Source organism: Ziziphus jujuba, chromosome 8, assembly GCF_031755915.1.
Source record: "Ziziphus jujuba cultivar Dongzao chromosome 8, ASM3175591v1".
NCBI lineage: Eukaryota > Viridiplantae > Streptophyta > Magnoliopsida > Rosales > Rhamnaceae > Ziziphus > Ziziphus jujuba.
The window spans coordinates 13,720,975-13,740,357 of NC_083386.1; the positions used below are offsets into that span (position 1 = coordinate 13,720,975).

The 19,383-nt window shown below is 32.7% G+C and overlaps 2 protein-coding genes and 1 long non-coding RNA gene across 5 annotated transcripts; 1 reads left to right on the forward strand and 2 right to left on the reverse strand.

The window, feature by feature from the left end:
• Nucleotides 1-2,565: 2,565 nt before the first annotated feature.
• Nucleotides 2,566-8,944, reverse strand: LOC107413589 (uncharacterized). Of its 2 annotated transcripts, XM_016021579.4 has the most exons (5): nucleotides 8,744-8,942; nucleotides 7,807-8,061; nucleotides 5,182-7,715; nucleotides 4,980-5,077; nucleotides 2,566-4,892 (listed from the first exon to the last, which is right to left on the reverse strand). In XM_016021579.4, exons 2-5 carry the CDS (start codon nucleotides 7,828-7,830, stop codon nucleotides 3,763-3,765), a joined length of 3,786 nt encoding a protein of 1,261 aa, XP_015877065.3. In that variant the 5' UTR covers nucleotides 7,831-8,061; nucleotides 8,744-8,942; the 3' UTR covers nucleotides 2,566-3,762. The 2 variants fall into 2 exon arrangements, with proteins under 2 accessions (XP_015877065.3, XP_015877064.3); XM_016021578.4 differs by having other exon boundaries at nucleotides 2,566-5,077; nucleotides 8,744-8,944.
• Nucleotides 8,945-10,158: 1,214 nt separating this feature from the next.
• LOC107413590 (histone H4) lies at nucleotides 10,159-11,352 on the reverse strand. Its single transcript, XM_016021580.4, has 2 exons — nucleotides 11,194-11,352; nucleotides 10,159-10,731 (listed from the first exon to the last, which is right to left on the reverse strand). Exon 2 carries the CDS (start codon nucleotides 10,702-10,704, stop codon nucleotides 10,393-10,395), a length of 312 nt encoding a protein of 103 aa, XP_015877066.1. The 5' UTR covers nucleotides 10,705-10,731; nucleotides 11,194-11,352; the 3' UTR covers nucleotides 10,159-10,392.
• A 4,858-nt stretch (nucleotides 11,353-16,210) lies between these two features.
• LOC107413588 (uncharacterized) lies at nucleotides 16,211-18,010 on the forward strand. Of its 2 annotated transcripts, XR_009640504.1 has the most exons (5): nucleotides 16,211-16,355; nucleotides 16,997-17,060; nucleotides 17,151-17,262; nucleotides 17,433-17,492; nucleotides 17,834-18,010. It is a non-coding gene; the product is annotated as an uncharacterized LOC107413588 (long non-coding RNA). The 2 variants fall into 2 exon arrangements; XR_003055427.3 differs by lacking the exon at nucleotides 17,834-18,010 and having other exon boundaries at nucleotides 16,213-16,355; nucleotides 17,433-17,827.
• Nucleotides 18,011-19,383: the final 1,373 nt, after the last annotated feature.

Below are 19,383 nucleotides of genomic sequence, written 5' to 3' on the forward strand. Positions count from 1 at the left end.
TTATTTTAGTTTGTTCGATATTAAAATGAGAGACTAAACTAATTTTTATCATAACAACTATGTCGGTATAATTTATATAATTACTCACCTTACATACACTATATGGAGAAACCATCTACCTATCTTTTTTTATTTTTTTTGAGTTGGCTTTGATTTTTTTTTTTTTTTTTTTTAAATAAGAATACCAAGAATGCCGAATCGGAGACTTTTTCTACTTGTATAGAATAGAACATGCTAAGTTAAATGTTCTTCGAATAAAACTTACTTGCTTTATTTAGATCGGAAAAGCATATGATTTTACGAAACTATGTGCTAGAGCTTGAATCCCGCAATCAACTTTATTTCTGATATCCTATTTTCTATAGGAAGAATTGATAATTAAATCCAATTTTTTCCCATTATTTTATCAATCTTCTTTATTATTATTCCCCTTTTTTTTTTTTTTTTTTGCGTTCTTTTATTTTCTTTCCTTGGTTTGTAGCGTTTCAAACCATATATTAATATCCGGCTGATCTCTTACGGACCGAACTCAATTTTTATTTTTTCTTTATTTATTTATTTATTTATTTTTTTAAGTAAAGACTTCTTTATTTGTGGCGAGATTATTGCTCAATTGAGTTGGATATATCTATTAAAAGTAAATTCAACGCCCCTATAATAAGTTTTCGTGTTTTAAACTAAATTAGACCTGATAAAGAGACTGATGGATAACTTATTTGGATTGCGAGTAATGTGAAGGGTTAATGGTTGACAAATATGGAATCAAAAAGAGAGTAATAGAAAATGAATCGAATCCTCCTGGGTGTGGTCAAACAAAGAGAGTAATGGAGTCTCTTTTTCTCACTGGTTTGGTAAAACTGCTGATAAAACCAGCAGCTGATTGGACCAAAACTACATTATCCAACCAAAGATTATTTATAAGGGTGTACCAATTTGCCTCAATTAGCAAAAACAAAATATTAAATCCAATTTTAAGGAGCAACCCATTAATAAATCTACCAAACCACCACAACAACAACAACAAACAAACAAACAAACGCTTAGAAACTTCAATAGTAATGCACTTTAAATTATACACATAATCTTCAAATAGAACCATTAAAAATAAAAGCTCAAGGACAAAATTATGGAGTTCCGTTTGAAACGTGTGATTGAAGACAATTTAAAATTCTGGTCCAATCAAATTTAACTAAATTTTGAATAGTCCAATTTTTATAGACCAATCTCGCATTGCAAAGAGAACTTGGAATCCCATGACGAAGCCTTTGAGGGGTCTGGACAAACAATCCCCAAAGACCAGCCAACGAGTATTACCAGTCAAATATCCCCACATTATTCCCCACCTAGAAGCTTCCATTAAAGAGAAAAAAAATAAAAATAAAAAAAGCCACAGCAAAGGTCTCTCTACCAAGTCTCTTTCAAACTCCAAATATGCTATTTATATCGTCCAAAAAACCCCAATGTCAATTGGTCTACCAGCTTTATTCAACCCCCCATTTTTCAAATTTCTTTTTAAGCCCCGAATAAGAAAAGATAGTTTACCTAAGTTGGAATAACTTTTTTATTAGTTTACCTAAGTTGGAATAACTTTTTTATTTTTTATTTTTTTCTTTTTCCTAAGCCGATTGAATACTAACTGGTACCAGCAATGCACACAACCAGACAAGTTAAAAGTATAGTCACACTGCATTTCAAGTGCGCTAACTTCAAAATCCAATGTCAAAGTTGTTGCCTGTTACTGTTTCCCCATCAAGCTTCAGCTGAAGTGTTTTCAGGAGCTTTACCAGTTACGGCTAGAAAGAAAATACCACAAACCCACAACAATTTTCATATCCAAAAAGAATTTCTACCCCACCATCATCTAATTCTCAGACCATGTCAACCTTCTTAGCAACGAATTTCAAACCAAAATGCGAACAGATTTCCAAGAATTACCAACAAAAAAAAAATATATATTAAGATTCACAGTGAAAAGAATGTTGCTTCTTGGCCTCAGCGATCAACTAGCACTCAATTAGGAAAATGAAATCCTTGTCATCCAAAATTTGGAAATCCCGAGCCAGAGTCAATTCTGAATCAAAACTGAATGGCAAACTTCCTAAATATCTACTAAACCAGTAATGATCATATCATGCATCATCGATGAGCAGAAAATGCCACCGATACAAGCAAAGCTCTCAGAGCTTTAATGTTACCCACTTCCCTCTGAAAAGTTTGTTATTGTTATTAAGCATTATGTTGTCACTGTTATTGTTCTTACTCTTTATTATCAAAACTATTTCTTACCATTCAGTAGATTATTATGCTTGATGAATGTAATAGGTCAAATTCTTAATGGTAGCTGATCATTAGAGGAATATCCAACCTTGCAAGTATCACATAAACAAGATCACATATCCCTCAAATCTGCATCTCAACCAAAAGAGCTTCAAGGTTATTTCTTCACTGATGCACTTGCTCTTAATTGTGACATACTATCCTATAATTGTGAACTACAGCCAGAGCACTGCAGAAGGCAGTTTATTAGAGTCTCTCGAAAGATAACAATCATAAGCAGCTGTAACATGAAGAAGAAAAAGCAAGCAACAAAGCCACTTCAATATCCATTTCTCAAAGGGCAGTAGCCTTCTTAAGATTCTGTGGATGCCATCAATCTAAAAAAATTCAAATTGGGAATTTTTGACAGCTATGGGAAGCAAAGAAATCGGCAATATCAACTAACTATCCACCTGAAAATTCAGAGATTATGATTCTGAAATTACTCCAGACAGAAATATTGACCCATTGCCTTTCTTTAAACTCCACAACTGTTTTATCAGCAAAAGCACTGAGAGCTAAACCACTAGAAAGCTAAAACTATATCTCAAAAACTTACCCTAACAGACTAGAGTCTCAGTCTCACTGCATCAGAAAATCGTGAATAAACAGCTCCTGCTCTAGATGACAACCTCAAAAGTTTTCATCCCACTACATGCCTATCAGAACCAGCCCATAACAAATTGTTTTAGCATTATATAGAAGCTAAATATAAACAGCCTCCAAATTTCTTCTTCAACAATAAAAGCAGATCATGTAGTACAACTTCACAGAAGCTTTCAGCAGCAGGTAATGAAAACAGACTTCTCATCATTGATTATGCGGCAACAACATTGAAGGAATAGTATTTCTCGTTACAGGAAGATGTGAAGAAGCAGAAAAATAACAGGCAATATTACCAACTTTATTATCCATTTCTCGATGACTTGAATATTATCTTTAAGTCTATCAGATCCTCGCATGCATGCCTGCACTTGCTATCAATCTCAGAACCAAAAAGTAGAATGTACTTCAAGTAAGACTCCTGAAGAATTTACATACTGACTCCACCACTGAGATAATAAGTATTGCAACCATAATTTACTACAGTAAAAATTTGCTAAACTAAACTGAGACAGTGTATGCAATGCCCAGAAGTAGTGTAAAGGCACCTATAAAATGAGCTTCATGATCAATTAGCTACCACAATACGAGAACAGCTATCTACATATCAGACCAATGAACCAATTGGTCACAAAGCATCTCCTCTTGAATTCATGAACACTAAATCTATGCGACCAACTGATTGTTGTAAAAACTCATACTGCAAACAAAAGCAACTTGTTTGGCCCTTCAACCAGATAAAAGTTCTTACCAGCTTCCTGTAAATTGGCTATTTCAGCCTGAGCGAGTCCCATCATACACCATGGATCTAAAATCCAAGGTCTCAGCTATAACAAAAACACATCAAAATCTCTTTCTTTTCACTCGTGATAAATCATCAAATCCATCATCATGCCACACCTGTCCACCATGCCTGTAATTTGATTCTTGCTCCTCAATGCTTCTCATTCTTCTAGGTGCATTTCCAGGTCGATTTTTAATCCTTCTGTCAAACTCTCTTTCCCTTAAATTGCCTCTTTCTTGGAACTCTGCATCATCATCCGGACAGAACCTAAAAGGCCTAGGGCCATCCTCTGGATTAAGATGAAAATTCTCACCATCAGCATCATTAAAAGGAGGCCTATAGGGACGAAGAGGTCCACGTCTCTCACCAAATCTTCGTCTGTCATCGCCATTTCCATCACCAGCAAGTTCATGCAATCGTCCAGAATGGAGAGGACCCCCAAAGTAATCATCACCATCGGGCCTTTCTTGAGACTCTATAACATCAAATCCCCTATTTCTGAGTATAATCCGACCAGAAGGGCTCCTGTTAGGAATGACAGGCCTTGGATGACCATGATCACGTCCAGAATCCATATCCCTCATATCATTCCTTCTAACCACCACTTCTCCGGGGAAACAAGGGCGATCTGGGGATCTCATCCTCTCCATCCTATAAAATGGTGGAGATCTTCGATGAGTTAATCCTGGATGTCCAAACCCATCTGGAGATCTTCTTCTAGGAGAAGACCATTGTCCAGGAGAACGAGTTTTGGAATTTATTGGAGATTTTGAACGGATTCGAGGAAGCCCCCTCCTCTGAACAGGTGAAAAAGTCCTATTTCCTCTGCCAAAATGGCCATCTACTCCCTCATACGAAGGTTGGGGGCGTGTGAATCTGGGATCCATGGAATCATCAGGAAAACCCCTCATGAACTTCTCACCGTGCCTCAGGCCAACCAACTCAGTACCATCTTCACCAATGCATCTATTCTGGCTAATATGTCTTGGAATTCTTCGAACCATATGCAAGCCACGCCCTCCACCAGGAGACCTCCTCCTTGAGGGCATACGGTGAATAATTGGTCCTTCATCATTTAGGGGCTTCCTCCCTCCCCGACCAGTACCAACAAAGTGAACATCTTGGGCAATATTATAAGGACTATATTCTAAGTCAGCTTCTGCATATTTATTATGTCTAACACGAAACCCTGTTTGACCATTATAAAATTCAGAATTAAAGTCATGGTCAGATTCTCGATCACCACGGAAAGTGTCTACTCGACTAGTAAACCTACCTCTTCCACGTTGAAAATTCATCCTAGTGTTTCTGTGTGATTGATCTTGATGCCTCTCCCTTGAAAATTTTTGGGTACTATCAAGATATATTTCATCTCTGAAAAAAGTTGCAAGGTACAAAAATCAGATAACAGCAATGTCAATTATAACCTTAAAAAGTACAGGAAATAAATTGAGAAATTGGAAATAGCATTTAATCACCTCCCTCGAGGATGTATTTTATCTCCCTCGAGTGCAAGATCTCTCTCTCTTCCAGTTCTTGATGGCGATAACCTGCCAGGAAAGGATCTTGTTTTACCAGGAGGAGATGCATTAGAACGGGGTAAATTTATGATCCGGCTGCGTTGACCTGCACCACTGGTATTATTTGCTGTATTATCACCACTTGTCGATGGTTTGGGCAAAGCAGGACCATTCGTTTGTACCTCATCAGTTCTATTAACATCCACCTCTGTCCCTTGAGACACAGTCACTACAGTTCTTTCACTCTCATTAAAAACTTGGTTAGATTGCGGTTCTGTTTCTTGACTCTTCTGCACATCTTTCTTTCCCAATAAATCACGTGGCTTTCTTTGTGCAACCTTAACAAGCCCTTTAATTACAGCTTCACCAGGTTGCTTTTCAACAGTCGGTGATTCTTGGAAACACACAGGTCTACTAGATTCTGTCTCTGGTTTATCAAGAGCCATAGCAGTAGCCTGCTCACCATCCTTATTACTAGTTTCATTGATATCCAATGATTTATTGTCTTTTCCCCCAGCATAGGATGAATTACAGTCAACATCACTACTAAATCCCACAGAGTCAATTTTTTTATTACCACAATCATCTTTATCTATGAGTTCTGCTGGTCCCTTCTCACACATTGATTTTTCAGCTGGAATGTGTTCAAGTGGTTCTCGGACCTCACCATCTTCATAATCATCCTCTACACGATCTTGTTTCATATCAACTGCCGCATTTAAAGCATGATTACCATCCGACTCATAATCAGAATCATAAGTATCTTCTAGCATATCAGCGGATATGTTAATTTTTTCCTCATCGCTTGCAGAACCCTCATCATTTCCATGTGAATCAAGCAGTTCATTCGTCGATTTCAATTTACAACTTTGTGGATCTTCAACCTTTTGTGGATGTTCAACCATACTGTCTTCAGGCTTTACGATATCTACTTTACCATCCACTGATGTAACAACCTGCTTACTACTTCCACCAGCTTCCTGTGAAATTGTTGCATCATTCTGGGCTGCATTAGTACTAGAAAACTGTCCTGAGTTATTCAAAAGATCCCCACTTTTAGTCAACTCTGTTGAACAAGCAGATTTTCCTGCACATATATGATTATCCACACCTGGTACCACCGGCCTTTTCAATTGGAGTGGCATCCCTTCCACTAACTTGACTGTTTTCTTATTACCCTCAAAAGATGGTTCAGATTTAATGGATCTAAGATCAACTAATCTTTTGTTCAAAACACTTGGAGATTTAAGGGCCTCAAGACGGCACTGGTCCCCTTTCCCTACTCTACTACTTGATAATCCAACATTAGTGGCATTAGCTCCCTCCTGATCCGACTTGACACTCTCATCAACTGGTTCTGATTTTACAGCTCTCATATTAATGGCATTCAGATTACTAGTTTTCACCTCCACTTTCGACAAACTAGTATTCGGAATAGCCCTGTTTGAATCTAACTTAAAGGATGAGGCAGAAGATTCATGACCGATGCTTGGCTGAGGGCAAGATGGACTAAGGCCTAAATCAAGAGAGTCATCAGATTTATACTGCTTGCTAGGCAGTGAGGATGCTATGGCCAACTTTGTTAAATTCTCAGCGTGCTTTTCTGAAGCAACATCAACACCGATCATTCCACTTGAGCATATCAATGGCTTTATATCATGTGTCCCACCTGTTGTATCTATCCTGTCAACAGACATTTTATCAACAGCAGCATCATTTGCAGAACCCTCCCATGCATCCATAGTTGTATTCAAATCCCAGTTTGCCCTATTTGCATGCAGAAGAGCGCTACTGTTACTCGATCCATCTCCATCGTTTTTGCCTTTGATATTGCTAGTTTCTTTACTCAAGGACAAATTTAGTGAAATAGATTCTAAAGTACCCTGATTCTGAAATCTACTATCACTGCATTGGCCTGCCAAAGCTGGAAGATGTTCCTTTAATTGAAACAATGATGCACTGTTCTCTGGTAATGAAGACACTTCTGATGCATTCTTAACTTCAGTATTTTGGTTAGTTGGCAGACGGTTCCCTATGTTAAGTGCAAGAGATTCAGTTGATGCTAAACTCAACTCCTTTTTCACTGAAATTATCCGCCGCACTTCATTTTCAGCCATCAGAAGCTTATCTTTGCTGTTAACGTCATCCAAAGAACCTGGGTGAACACTGATGCTAGGCTCCTCAACTTTAACTTTAGTGTAATTAACATTGCTTTGGACCACATAGTCGTTTACGACATCAGAGCTTCCTCTCCGTACTTCAGATTCTGAATTCTTATTCATGTCAGATAAACAAGAACTTGTAGCAACGCTAGCATTTGAAAGAGCTGACCCCTGAGATGGGCTAGATGGATCCTTTTGAAGAGAATCATTTTCCACTGAAGGTACTTCAGGTGGAGGCGAAGGAGGCCTGAATATTGGAAACCTCCTCTTCTTGATAGGAACACCTGCAATATAATCACTAGATTTCCGGACCATGGGTTTAACCCCAGTCTGCCAACACAAGATCAATTAATCAATAATTGCAAAACAAGAAATACTACAGTTGATTAATCTCAGCACTAATTTAGAACAGAAATAACACCTCTTCATTTCCCGATACCGGCATGACTCCAAAATATTTCCCAAGCTTATTACCCTTAGCTCTTTTTATTATAAATAAAAACTCCCAACAGAAATTAGAAAGTCCTTGAGAACATTTGAACCAGGTTTTAGATCCTTAGACTACGATATACACAGATCTAATCAACTACTGTTTTCCAAGCAAGTTGCGATAGTTACACAACCCTAAGCAGCTTCTACTGTCTTCTAACTACCTAAGTCAACCGCTGATAAGAACCTGCAAACCAAAAAAAAAAGCAACGGGTTAGATACACTATCATAATTTGGTCCGGTGATCATTCCAAAAATCCATTTTAACAACGCCGACCCTTTGATGTGTATATATATATATATATATAATATACAATAAATGAAACCCGCTACAAAATTAGAAACATTTATTACCAAATATGGATACAATCCCCCTTGAAGCCAAATCCCACAGACATATTAACAAAAATCAGTGCAATTAATTAAACACTCTGAGCATGATTCATAATTACACAAACAGAACAAAAAATACCGCACATGATTAACAAGTTGCGAAGCAATACAATAAACAATTAAAAGACCTTATTATAAGGAATTAATCAAGACAACGAACAAGAAATTAAAACAATTAAAAGATCAAAAATCAAAAATTTTAAAAAAATTCCAATAAACGATTTCAACAAAGAATTTTCCCAGAAAATATTCTTAAATTCAACTCAAAATAAAACCAATAGGATCAATCACGATAAAAACGAATCAGATCCATATATTAAAAACAAACAAAAAAAAAGCAAACAGAAAACTGAAAAAACAAAGAAACGAGTCTGAATCTGAGAAGTTTCAAGGAAAATACCTAAAAAAAATATAAAAACTAAAACAAAAATCGAAGACGGTGTGAACAAAATCAAGAAGGAAAACGAAGATATCACCTGCTTTCCCTAGCGCGCACGCGAGCGAGAGAGAGAGAGAGAGAGAGAGTTGGAAAGAAAGCTTTTTTTTTTTTTTTTTTTTAAGGTCAAGCTCTGCAACTTCAAGGAAATAGAGGAAATAAGAGAGCAGGAGGGAGAGATAAGAGAATTTATATAACACCTTTAAATGAAGGAAGACTAACTAGGGTTTTCTTTTCTCTCTCTAGATAATTGCGGTTTTTTCTCTTTTTTATCTTTCTCTCTTATTAATTAATTTTTTTTTTTTTCGACTTTTGCTTCTTCTTTTTTTTTTTTTTTTTGTCTGTGGGATTATACGTCAAACATCACAGTCCGTCACAATTAATTGCCGGACTCTGACTGTTACCAATAAAATTTCGATACGTGTAACTAGCATCTTTGGAAATTTATTTGACGTGCCTTGCACGTCCCAAACTTCAAGATCCCTTTCAATTTTTAATTTTTTCAAGTTGGACAAGTGGCTTTTTTTTTAATTTATTTGTGAGGTGTATTTTTTTTCCTCAAAGAAAATGGGTCCCAGATGCCGAGATTTTCAACGAGACGACAGAAGGAAAAAACAAAAACAAAAAAAAAAAAAAAAATTGTCCGTTTCTTTACTTGCCGTCTATCCTATCTCTTTTCAATATTGCAGCATAGTCCTCTGGCTTCCTTGTAAATAGACGGATACCCCAATTCTTTTCCAAATAATGCTAGTGTCTCGAGTATATGATTTAAATTCATAGAAATTTTTTTTAAAAACTTTTTGCACAGCAATTCTAAGTGTTTTTATAACCATGAAAACTTTAAAAAAATATATCATAAAGAATTATCTTTATCATAACAATTAAGAATTAATTTCAAACACCAACAAAAAGACACAATTAAGAATTAATTTGTGTATATCCTAGTAAATTTTGGAAATTAATATAGTTTATTTTCGGTCACATGAAAATTTATTGAGTTTGGTAGAGTTTAATTTGATTGTACTATGTCGTCATGCTTTCAATTGCGAATTGTAAGTGGAACTGATTTTTCTTTTTCTTTTTTTTAAAGGTAAAATAATAGCACAAGGAGGACCATTGACTTTGGATTCATAATTGCAGACAGCACAACACCAATCCATTCATTACAATTATGTTGCTTTTTTAACCAACAATTTTAACACGTAAAATATATATGAACAAGGCGAAATAAAATTCCCCACCTAACTTTTCTCAGAAGTCAAAAATATTGAATTCCAATCAGCAAAATTGCCCTAAAAAAATAATAAGAAGAAGAATAAATAAATAAATTCCAAACCTTGGGATGAAACAAATCATGAGAAGCCCAAAAAGGCCACAAGGCCCATACCAATTCATGCACCATCATGAACTTAATTTGCAATTTGGGGCAGAAAAACCAGAAACTTTACAAGCACATATAGAAACAGAACAGTTTCAATTCCAGTTTTTAGGGATAGTTGAACAGACCACAAAGTAAACCACAAAAAGAAAAAGAAAATAAAAGTCTAATAAAATTGAAACCAAGTAATTACAATGCCCACAAACATTGTTAAACTAATACCTAATTAGCCCAATTAACATAAACCCATCCATTTTTTTTTTTCTTGAGAGCAAGACTTTTTTAGTTTTCCCTTCCGGTCAATTGGAACCCTAGCCGCCGAAACCGTACAGAGTCCTACCCTGCCTCTTCAAAGCATAGACCACGTCCATGGCCGTCACGGTCTTCCGGCGGGCATGCTCGGTGTAAGTCACGGCGTCTCTGATAACATTCTCGAGGAAGATCTTGAGCACCCCACGGGTTTCCTCGTAAATCAAGCCGCTGATACGCTTCACTCCACCTCTGCGAGCCAAACGACGAATGGCTGGCTTTGTGATTCCCTGAATGTTATCGCGAAGAACTTTGCGATGACGCTTCGCACCTCCCTTTCCGAGCCCCTTGCCTCCCTTTCCACGTCCAGACATTCTGATTTCCAAGTAGTAGCTAGATTCCTGAAATTTGAACAATCAAGCTGGATAAGTACTGATTCGAAAAAACCACAATTAGGAAAAGCATCTGGCAATTACTCCACTTCTTCTTTGCAATTTTCTCAACGACCAAACAGAAATTGAAAAACCGAATCCACAAAAAAAAAAAAAAAAAAAAATAGACAGAATAAATTAATAAACCGCTACAAACTACACAAAGCAGAAAAATCAAATCGATTATAAACCGAGCTCATAAATCAATATACGATTAACACTCTTATGATTACAAATTGGAAAATTGGATCAAAAACCAGTAAAAATACAGGAAAATCAGTTTTGTTTACTTCAAAACCCTAGAAAGAAAATCCAACCAAAACCATAACAGAATATTTTTCCCAATTAGAGAACGCATATGCTACGAACGACAAAGAAAGAGGAAAAACAGCCAAGAAAACAAAACTCAAAACTTCGAATGTGAATGCAAACCTGAAACTGATTTGCGAGCTTCCGATCTGAAGCAACACTAACGGCGACGAAGAACCAGAGAGAGAGAGAGAGGAAGATTGCAAGATGAAAACGGAAGGATTGGTATCTTGTGGTATTTATATGTAGACACGAAGGAGTGTTACTTTCGGGACGATCCGCGACTCATATTTTCGAGAATGTTTTGTGACCGTGGATTGTTCAATGGGCGGCCAAGATTGTGCGTTTTACGTTTGGTTCGGATCGATGACATGGCAAATGAATTTGAGCGGGACTTGAGGCTAATTGCCAATGGAAATTTTTACTCCCGCCTGTGTTTTTAGCTTGAGTTTTTGATTTTACAGAATTTCTGCCTTCATTTTTGGTATTTTAAATTTCTTTTTTGGTAACAATATTTTTTTTTGATAAATTTGGTAACAATATTTAGATTGAATTTTTTTTTTTTAATTGTAGTTAGATTTGAAATTCAATGATAATGGTTTTCCCGGAATATTGATATAATTATTGAAAAATTTATAACCTCCCTCCTAAACATTTATTAGTTAAATTTATGATTGAGCTACCAATAATAATTACATACAAGTTAAACACGCTCATATTATTATTATTATTATTAAAACATATTAAATATTACAAATAAATTGAAGTAAATTACAAATGTTTGAGAATCTTCAGCAACCTTTTTAAAATTTTATTTTCTCTATTTTACATAATTATATCTTATTTTTATAACCTTGATAAATTTTCTAAATCAAAAAACTAAAATAAATAGTAAAATTTGGCTCTTCAAATATAAAAAGTAAAATTTATTTTTTATATAAAACATTTAATAAACTTATTTATAAATTTATAATTTTTATATATAATTTTAATTAATTTATTTATTTTTTTAAAATACTACTTTGATGTAGAAATGAGAAAAAAAAAAAAAAAAAAAAGAGAGAAAGTGTGAATGAAACTTGTTTATGTAAAAGTGCAAAATAATAAGTTGTTATATATATATATTACTGTTGAAGTTAATTTCTTATTTTTAAAAAATTTTCAAGATGCTTTTTATTTTATAAATTACTCTTTTTAAAATAAAAAATATCATTAAAAATGCTGTTAATAATTTAACAACACAACTTAAATAAAACAAAAATAAATATATTTTTATCATTTATTATGACAAACAACACGAATCTATGATTAAAATCATAAAAATTCAACTTGCAACCACATTAAAATTGGCTCAAAAAGTTAAAGTCTGTGAGTTGAAATTCAAATTTTATTAAACTCGTGATTGATTATTTATTTGATCATAAAAAATACATTTTCCATAAAACTATGCATGTATATGTATGTGCAGTTTGTCTATGGTGCGGACGGTCCTCATGCGGACTACAGTATTGGTGACGGTTTTTCATAGTATTAACGACGATTTCCTAAGAGAAAATCGTCGTTAATACTATGAAAAACCGTCACTAATACTGCAGTTCTCATGCGAACCGTCCTTACCATAAAATTTTTGTATGTATGTGTATAAACACACAAACATACATGTATTCACATATGTACGATCTTTGACACCGGGATAGTTAGTAAAACATAAACAAGTGAATCGAATATCATCCCATTATTTATCTGGCATTAATTGGTATATAAATTAAAGTATCATTTTGATAAATTAATAACTCTGCTTTTTGGATGCAGCAATTATTTTTTTTATGTTTATTTTGTTCAAAACTACAGATAAAAAAATATGGAATATGGTATAGTAAAATAGTGATTATCAGGCATTTAGCCAATAATAATAATAAAACAGTTTTTTGGGATACAATCCAATAACAAATTTTGTACTTTTGGGATAAAAATTTTGAGTTCAGAACCTCCACCACTTTGCAAATGAGCGAGAATATAGTTTAGTGTACTTTTTTCTTTTTTCCCCCTGATATTTGAGGGGTTCACTTCAGTTATTATGTACTATATAAATATAACCTATAACCACAATTTTGAAATAGTTAGTCCAATTGCTAAGGGAAGGTACTCTCTTTTAGTGTCAAGGGTTCAATTATTCCTATTCATTAAAAGGGAAAATTTCATATACTCCAATATTTTATTAAATTTCACTAACACTTTTGAAGTTTGAAAAAACATCAATAACTATTCTATATCAAATCTGAGATTTGGATAATTATCATTTAGTCATTTATTACCATATATGAGTTGATTTTCCATAAAATTAACTTATAAAAACTCTGTTTTACCTTTATATATCAAAATAAATTTTATATAATTACTCTATCACTTATTTTATGCTAGCATACATTAAAAATATCGGTTATTATAAATTTCACTCGTATAATTATAAACAATAAAATTAGAAAATGATAAATAAATTACAAATTTTAATATTATTATATAAAAATATCATAAAATAAAATTTTGATATTCATTTTCAAATTAAGGGGAAGAATAGAGTTTTGCTAAATGAATTTTCTCGAAAATCAATGAACTTCTAATATGTTAATGAGTTCTCATCAAATCTCAAATATATATATAAAATTTTCTATTTTATCAAACAAGTATAATAGATTTTTGTGGGAAACACTTTAATAGTTTTATAAGTTCTAAACTAATACGAACACATCTTTACAATTAAAACCAAAAAAAAAATTAGAAAAAAAAAAAGATTAACAATAATGCATTTTTAAAGAAAGAAAAGCTTGTGAATGTATCACCATTGTAATGAAGATACTAACTACAACCCTTGTCAATTTTGGAATTGTAACCATGTTCCAAAAATAAATAATAATATAACTACATTTTACCCATGTAGTTACATTGTTTTTTGTATTTTGCCACCCAAACTATAAAATCCATCTTATTGCCATTGTTTTGATGTCAATTTAGTTTTTTTTTTTTTTCTAATCAATTTAGCAAATTTAGTAGCATATATTATCTAAAGTGAAATAAAATATGAAAAAACAGTTTAAACGTTAAGTTATAGGTGTCAAGTACATTTAATTTTATCAAATTTATAAAAAAAAATAAAAATAAATGATCAAACTTAATCGATATAAAAGTCATAGTTAGTAAGACAATCTTGGCATACATGTATATATATATATATATATATATATTATTTTTTAGGGTAATAACAGCTATCATCATTAGTTTTGCATTTATTATCAACTTACAAAATTTACTGTATTATTCTTTTAAACTATTTTTTTTTCCATGCAAGTTTTATATAATTAAGCATTTTCTTATGTACATTTGATAAATTTCATATGTAATTTAATGGAATAAAATAGTACAAAAATTACCTGTAAACAATTATATAGGATGCATGTACTTAATTTCATCAATTTATATGCTAAAAATGAAGAAAGCAACAAAAAAATTTTAAAACTAACATGTAATATTTGACTAAAATGATATATATTATTAGTTTTAAATATAATGTTTTATGGGTGAAAATGCAAATATATAAATAATTTGGTACGATAAATAATGAATTTGGTAAAGTAAAGGTGAACTTCAACTATGAATGCAACTATTATAATCCTACTGATTATTAAACTAGTTGGCTTTTCAAATATTTTCTAAAAATGCTAGCTAAGTTGTTTTTGAAAGTCCTAAGCATAAACTTATATATCACATTAAAGCAAAATCTATAGCTATTGTAGAACTTTAACCTTGGATTAAGGTCCAAATTCAGGATTTTACAATATTTTTATTACCCAATCAGTTGAGTTTCTCACAATCACTACAACAACTGTATCATCCTTTGTAATAGGTGCATATATATTCAACTTTATATGCCACCTGCGAACTTTATAATTCTTTATATTTATACAATATTTTTTAAGCTTAAATTCAGGTTAACCATTGAATCAATTGTAGAACCTTTTAAAACAACATTATTTTTAACTTTCCAATAGTAATCGATTACCAACACCCCAAAAAGAGTCAATTGACCTTGACCGTGAGGAGGAATATTATTTTATTTATTATTATTATATTTTTTTGTGAATAAAAAATGGATTTTTTGGTGATTGTTCTCGGTCCAGGCTTTAGATAACTGTGGATCATTAGCAGTTGTAGCTCTATAATCATGTAGGAGTTTATAGACTGCCTAATTCACTACTGGATGACTGTCCCTATTGTTATTTTTCACAGTATTCAGCATGTGAAATCTACACTAAAATTCAAATGCCCTCTCTAACAATGCTCAGCATGTGGAACTTACACTACGGTTCAGATAGGACTTATCAGGAATCGAACCCGTAACTCCTTCAAGCATATGTGATGGGTTTATCGGCTTTTTACCATCTGATCCACCCCGTTGGGTGAGGCGGAATATTATAACAATATAAACCACTAACAAAAATTGAAACTAAATCTTTGATATCTTGGATATTACCCCAAAAAAAGAAAAAAAAGTCTTTTATATCTTGGATTTGCAATTTATCTGCATTATTACACCACTAACTTCCAAATCATATTTTACTTTAACAAAACTATATCTCACCAAAATGTGCATAAGTCTTCCCCTCATCACATCCACTTAAAAAAGTACACATCAGCAATGACTGATAAAACTCTATTATCATTCCATAAAAATGGCCAATTGTAATATAAAATGTAAATTTAAAATTTTATAATTTTTTTACAATATTAAAATTAAAAATGTAGAAAGTATAGTATAGTTCTTGAGTGTTGATTTATCTTTCTACATTGTCTAAAAGAAAAAAATTGTATACAAGTTATTTTATTTTATTATTTAGTATTTTTTTTTTCTAATCTATTAAATTTAACTAATGTGTAGACAAAACAGATAATTTTAATGATAAAGTACTTTTATTTGTGCTTATGAGAATATAAATTTAGTAATGAAAAAAATAAAATTTAAATAGTTTATAAATTAGATGAATTATTAAAAAAAAAAAAAGATAAAAAAGAAAATTTAACTAACGTGTACAAAAGGGGTGTAAATAGACTTCTCTTTTATGCGTGGCGTGGATAAAACCAGTCCAGGTGTTTTACACGGTGACTACACCGACGACGTTTTGACTGTGCAATGGTTCTCGGAGGCCGCATGACCAAATCTCTGGCGGCTACGACAGCCACTTCTCGGCGTCTCACAGTCATAGAGGTCGTGGATAAAGCCCAAAGTCAAGGTTTTTACTATTACTTAATTTAATGTTTTCACTTTTTCAGTGTGTTTGGTTGCCGAGAAGACGAAATGGAAAAGGATAAAAAAAAAAAAAAAAAAATGCACCATTCTAGTTTTCAGTTTGTTTCATACTCTCAGCCTGTTTTTTTTTTTAATTTTTTTTTTATTTTTTATTTTTTTTTGTTTTTGGAATCTAATAGAAAGGTTGCTTTTACAGTTTACTTGTAATTTGAATTTGTATTTTTGCATTGAAATTTCGATATCTATATATATATATATATATATATGTGTGTGTGTGTGTGTGTGTGTGTGTATGTTTCCATCATGATTTTTTAAATATTAGACATATATTGTTATGCTAATTATTGGGCACATATATACACATATTTATTGTGCTTAGAGTGAGTAAAATTTTTAATCCAATTGACTTGTATTTTGTTTTGTCCTTTGAAATAATTTTTTCCATGAAAAACACTGACTGGGAAAACATCTTTTGTGGGTCTTTTTTTATTTTTTTTATTTTATTATATGTTTATATGGATTTTAGTAAGATAAATCGTGTTTCTTTCTTGTGGGCATTTTTTGTTTGTTTGTTTGTTTTATTAATAATGTTAAAATAATTTATTATTAAGTTCCTATTAGAAGGACTCTATTTGCTTCAGATATCATACGAGCTGGAGACTGCATTTTGAACGTTCCTTGCCATGTGGTATATTTGCCTCTAGCAACCCTTAACAACTCCTCTAAGTTGCATTCAAGTGTAATGACTGTGTGAGTGAGCTTTTATTGGGTTTTGCAGGAACTGTCGCCGGATTGGTCTTGATCCAGATATTAATACTTTTTTAAATGGTGAAGTTAGCTGTGATGCAAAGCTCGCCATTGTAATTCTAGTCAAGAAAATATCGGGATGGGTAACACTATGTTTTCTTGATTTAAACTTCAAACACAGATTTTTTTTATATATTATTTTTAACGAGTGTATGTGGGCATATACTAAATTTTCTTCCTTGTTTATGCAAAAGAATAATGGTTTATTCTACCATGTAGTGCTTACAGGGCATGTTTGACAAAATTCATGCAGGATTCTGATTGGGCCACTCACATCAGTTGTTTTCCTTAGCTTGAGGATATGCATAACACAGTATGTGTTCTCTCTTTTAGAATATTGATTTTTACCCTGTGTTTTAACAAATTTCTTTCTTGTATTTTTGGATTATTCTTCACTGAAGGAAAAGATATTCTCTTGTCACACAGTTAGAAAAAAGAAAGTTCCAAGTGGCAAGTCATGATTTCTAATTTTTTTTTTTTTTAAGAGTGCCAAGACCGAAACACAAACTAACAGAATGTAAACAGGGTATTATGATGTTGTATTAACAAAAAGGCAGAAATATGAAATTGGCAGTGGTTTTTCAATTGTAAAAGTTGCTTCTGCTCCTAAAAGGTTCACTTTTAACCGAGTGAAAATGCTGTTTTCATTCTCAGATGAACATACCGACATTTATTGGCTCTCATCTGTCCTATGGTCCTGTAATGCCTACTGTGCACTTTTCTGTGTATGATACTTGGAGATGAACGCAGGATATATGTATAACTTGGGTAAGAGAGAGATGCATGGCAACTTGGAACGGTTCTTAAAAAATTAGAAAGTTGCTAAGGTTTACTTTCCTTTTTCTTTTTGTTTTTTTTTTTTTTTTTGAACATTGATTTTAAAATATTTTGGCTGCTGATGTGTTGTCTGGTTTTCTAAATAAAAATTAACAAGACAAAACGGATAATTCAATTCCAACAATTTACAATTGCTAGCATCAAAATATGTCTCATATGACATATTAGATCAATCCTTTTAAGCTGGACAATCAAACTGTAATGTCAAACACTAAAAACTTCAAAAGTTTTATAAATAGAAAAGGCAATTTGTAAATTTTAAGCTGGTGGATTCTTAAATTTTTATTTTTTACTGAAAAAAAAAAAAAAGACTTTGTGATGAGTATCATCCGTTCAGGTTACCATTAGTAGCTTGCGTCTTACTAATTCTGTGGAAGTCCACAAATTGACTAGTCCACGATTCCTATCGTCCTCTTCCATAGTGATATACACACATAGATCCACACTAAAATTGAATGGGGCTTGTCAGGAATCGAATCCGTAACTTCTACAAACAGGTGTGATGGATCGGCGGTTTCCTTTCAGTTGATCCACCCCTTGGGTGTTGGTGGATTTTTAAATTATTCGGTAGTTAAACGATGCTATTTCTAACTGTTAAAATTTGTACTTCAGATGAGGTAGAACTGTAGGGAGTAATTTGTAACTTTATTGCCGCTTTTTTTTTTTTTTTTTGGGATAAGAAACGACCTTTCATTTATAGAAAATCAATACAAAAGGTAAAAGGGAGTATAAGAAATCCTTAAAAAGCAAAAGAACATAAAAAAACAAAAACATTTAGAACAAAGACTTATAAACCTTGTAAGGCCTTTGGAAAAGGGATATAATTTCTTCTTCAATATCCTCTAAATTTTCCAATAACACACCCTGATCATTTTCCAGTCTAGTAATTCTGTTTTTAGACCTTCTATTACTTGCACCATTATGAAACAATTTTGAATTTGCATCACCTTCCTTAACCCACCTGAACTTCATCTTTTGTTTCCAAGAAGTTGCTTCCTTAAAAATAATTTCCTCCTAATTATTCCTTAATGACACTCTTTCCGTCCTTTCATTCTCACTACTTATATCATCCCTTCCCTCTTTGCTGTCCAAATTTTGAAGTTTAGCAAGAATATCACCCCTAGGATAATGTGAAGGCTTTGTAGTATCAAAGGCAAAGTGGAAAAGGTAATATAGAGGTAATATATCTTACAAATTCTGTACCAAGGTTATTGAATTCCATAAATATTCTTGAACTTATTTGTACTAACTCCTATAAAATCATCAAATTTCAAATTAAATACATTTATAAATTTAAGGGTTAAATACATTTTGCTTTTTGAATTATTATATTTTTATAACTTACCTTTTTAATTTTTTATTATTTT

What these genes read in the sequence shown, in the direction of transcription:
- LOC107413589 (XM_016021578.4), bottom strand. Translation starts at nt 7,830, where the DNA reads ATGCCGGTATCGGGAAATGAAGAG. An exon ending in CGGTATCGGGAAATGAAGAG is followed by an intron (nt 7,716 to 7,806) that starts GTGTTATTTCTG and finishes TTGTGTTGGCAG; the next exon opens with ACTGGGGTTAAACCCATGGT. An exon ending in AAAATACATCCTCGAGGGAG is followed by an intron (nt 5,078 to 5,181) that starts GTGATTAAATGC and finishes AACTTTTTTCAG; the next exon opens with AGATGAAATATATCTTGATA.
- LOC107413590 (XM_016021580.4), bottom strand. Translation starts at nt 10,704, where the DNA reads ATGTCTGGACGTGGAAAGGGAGGCAAGGGGCTCGGAAAGGGAGGTGCG.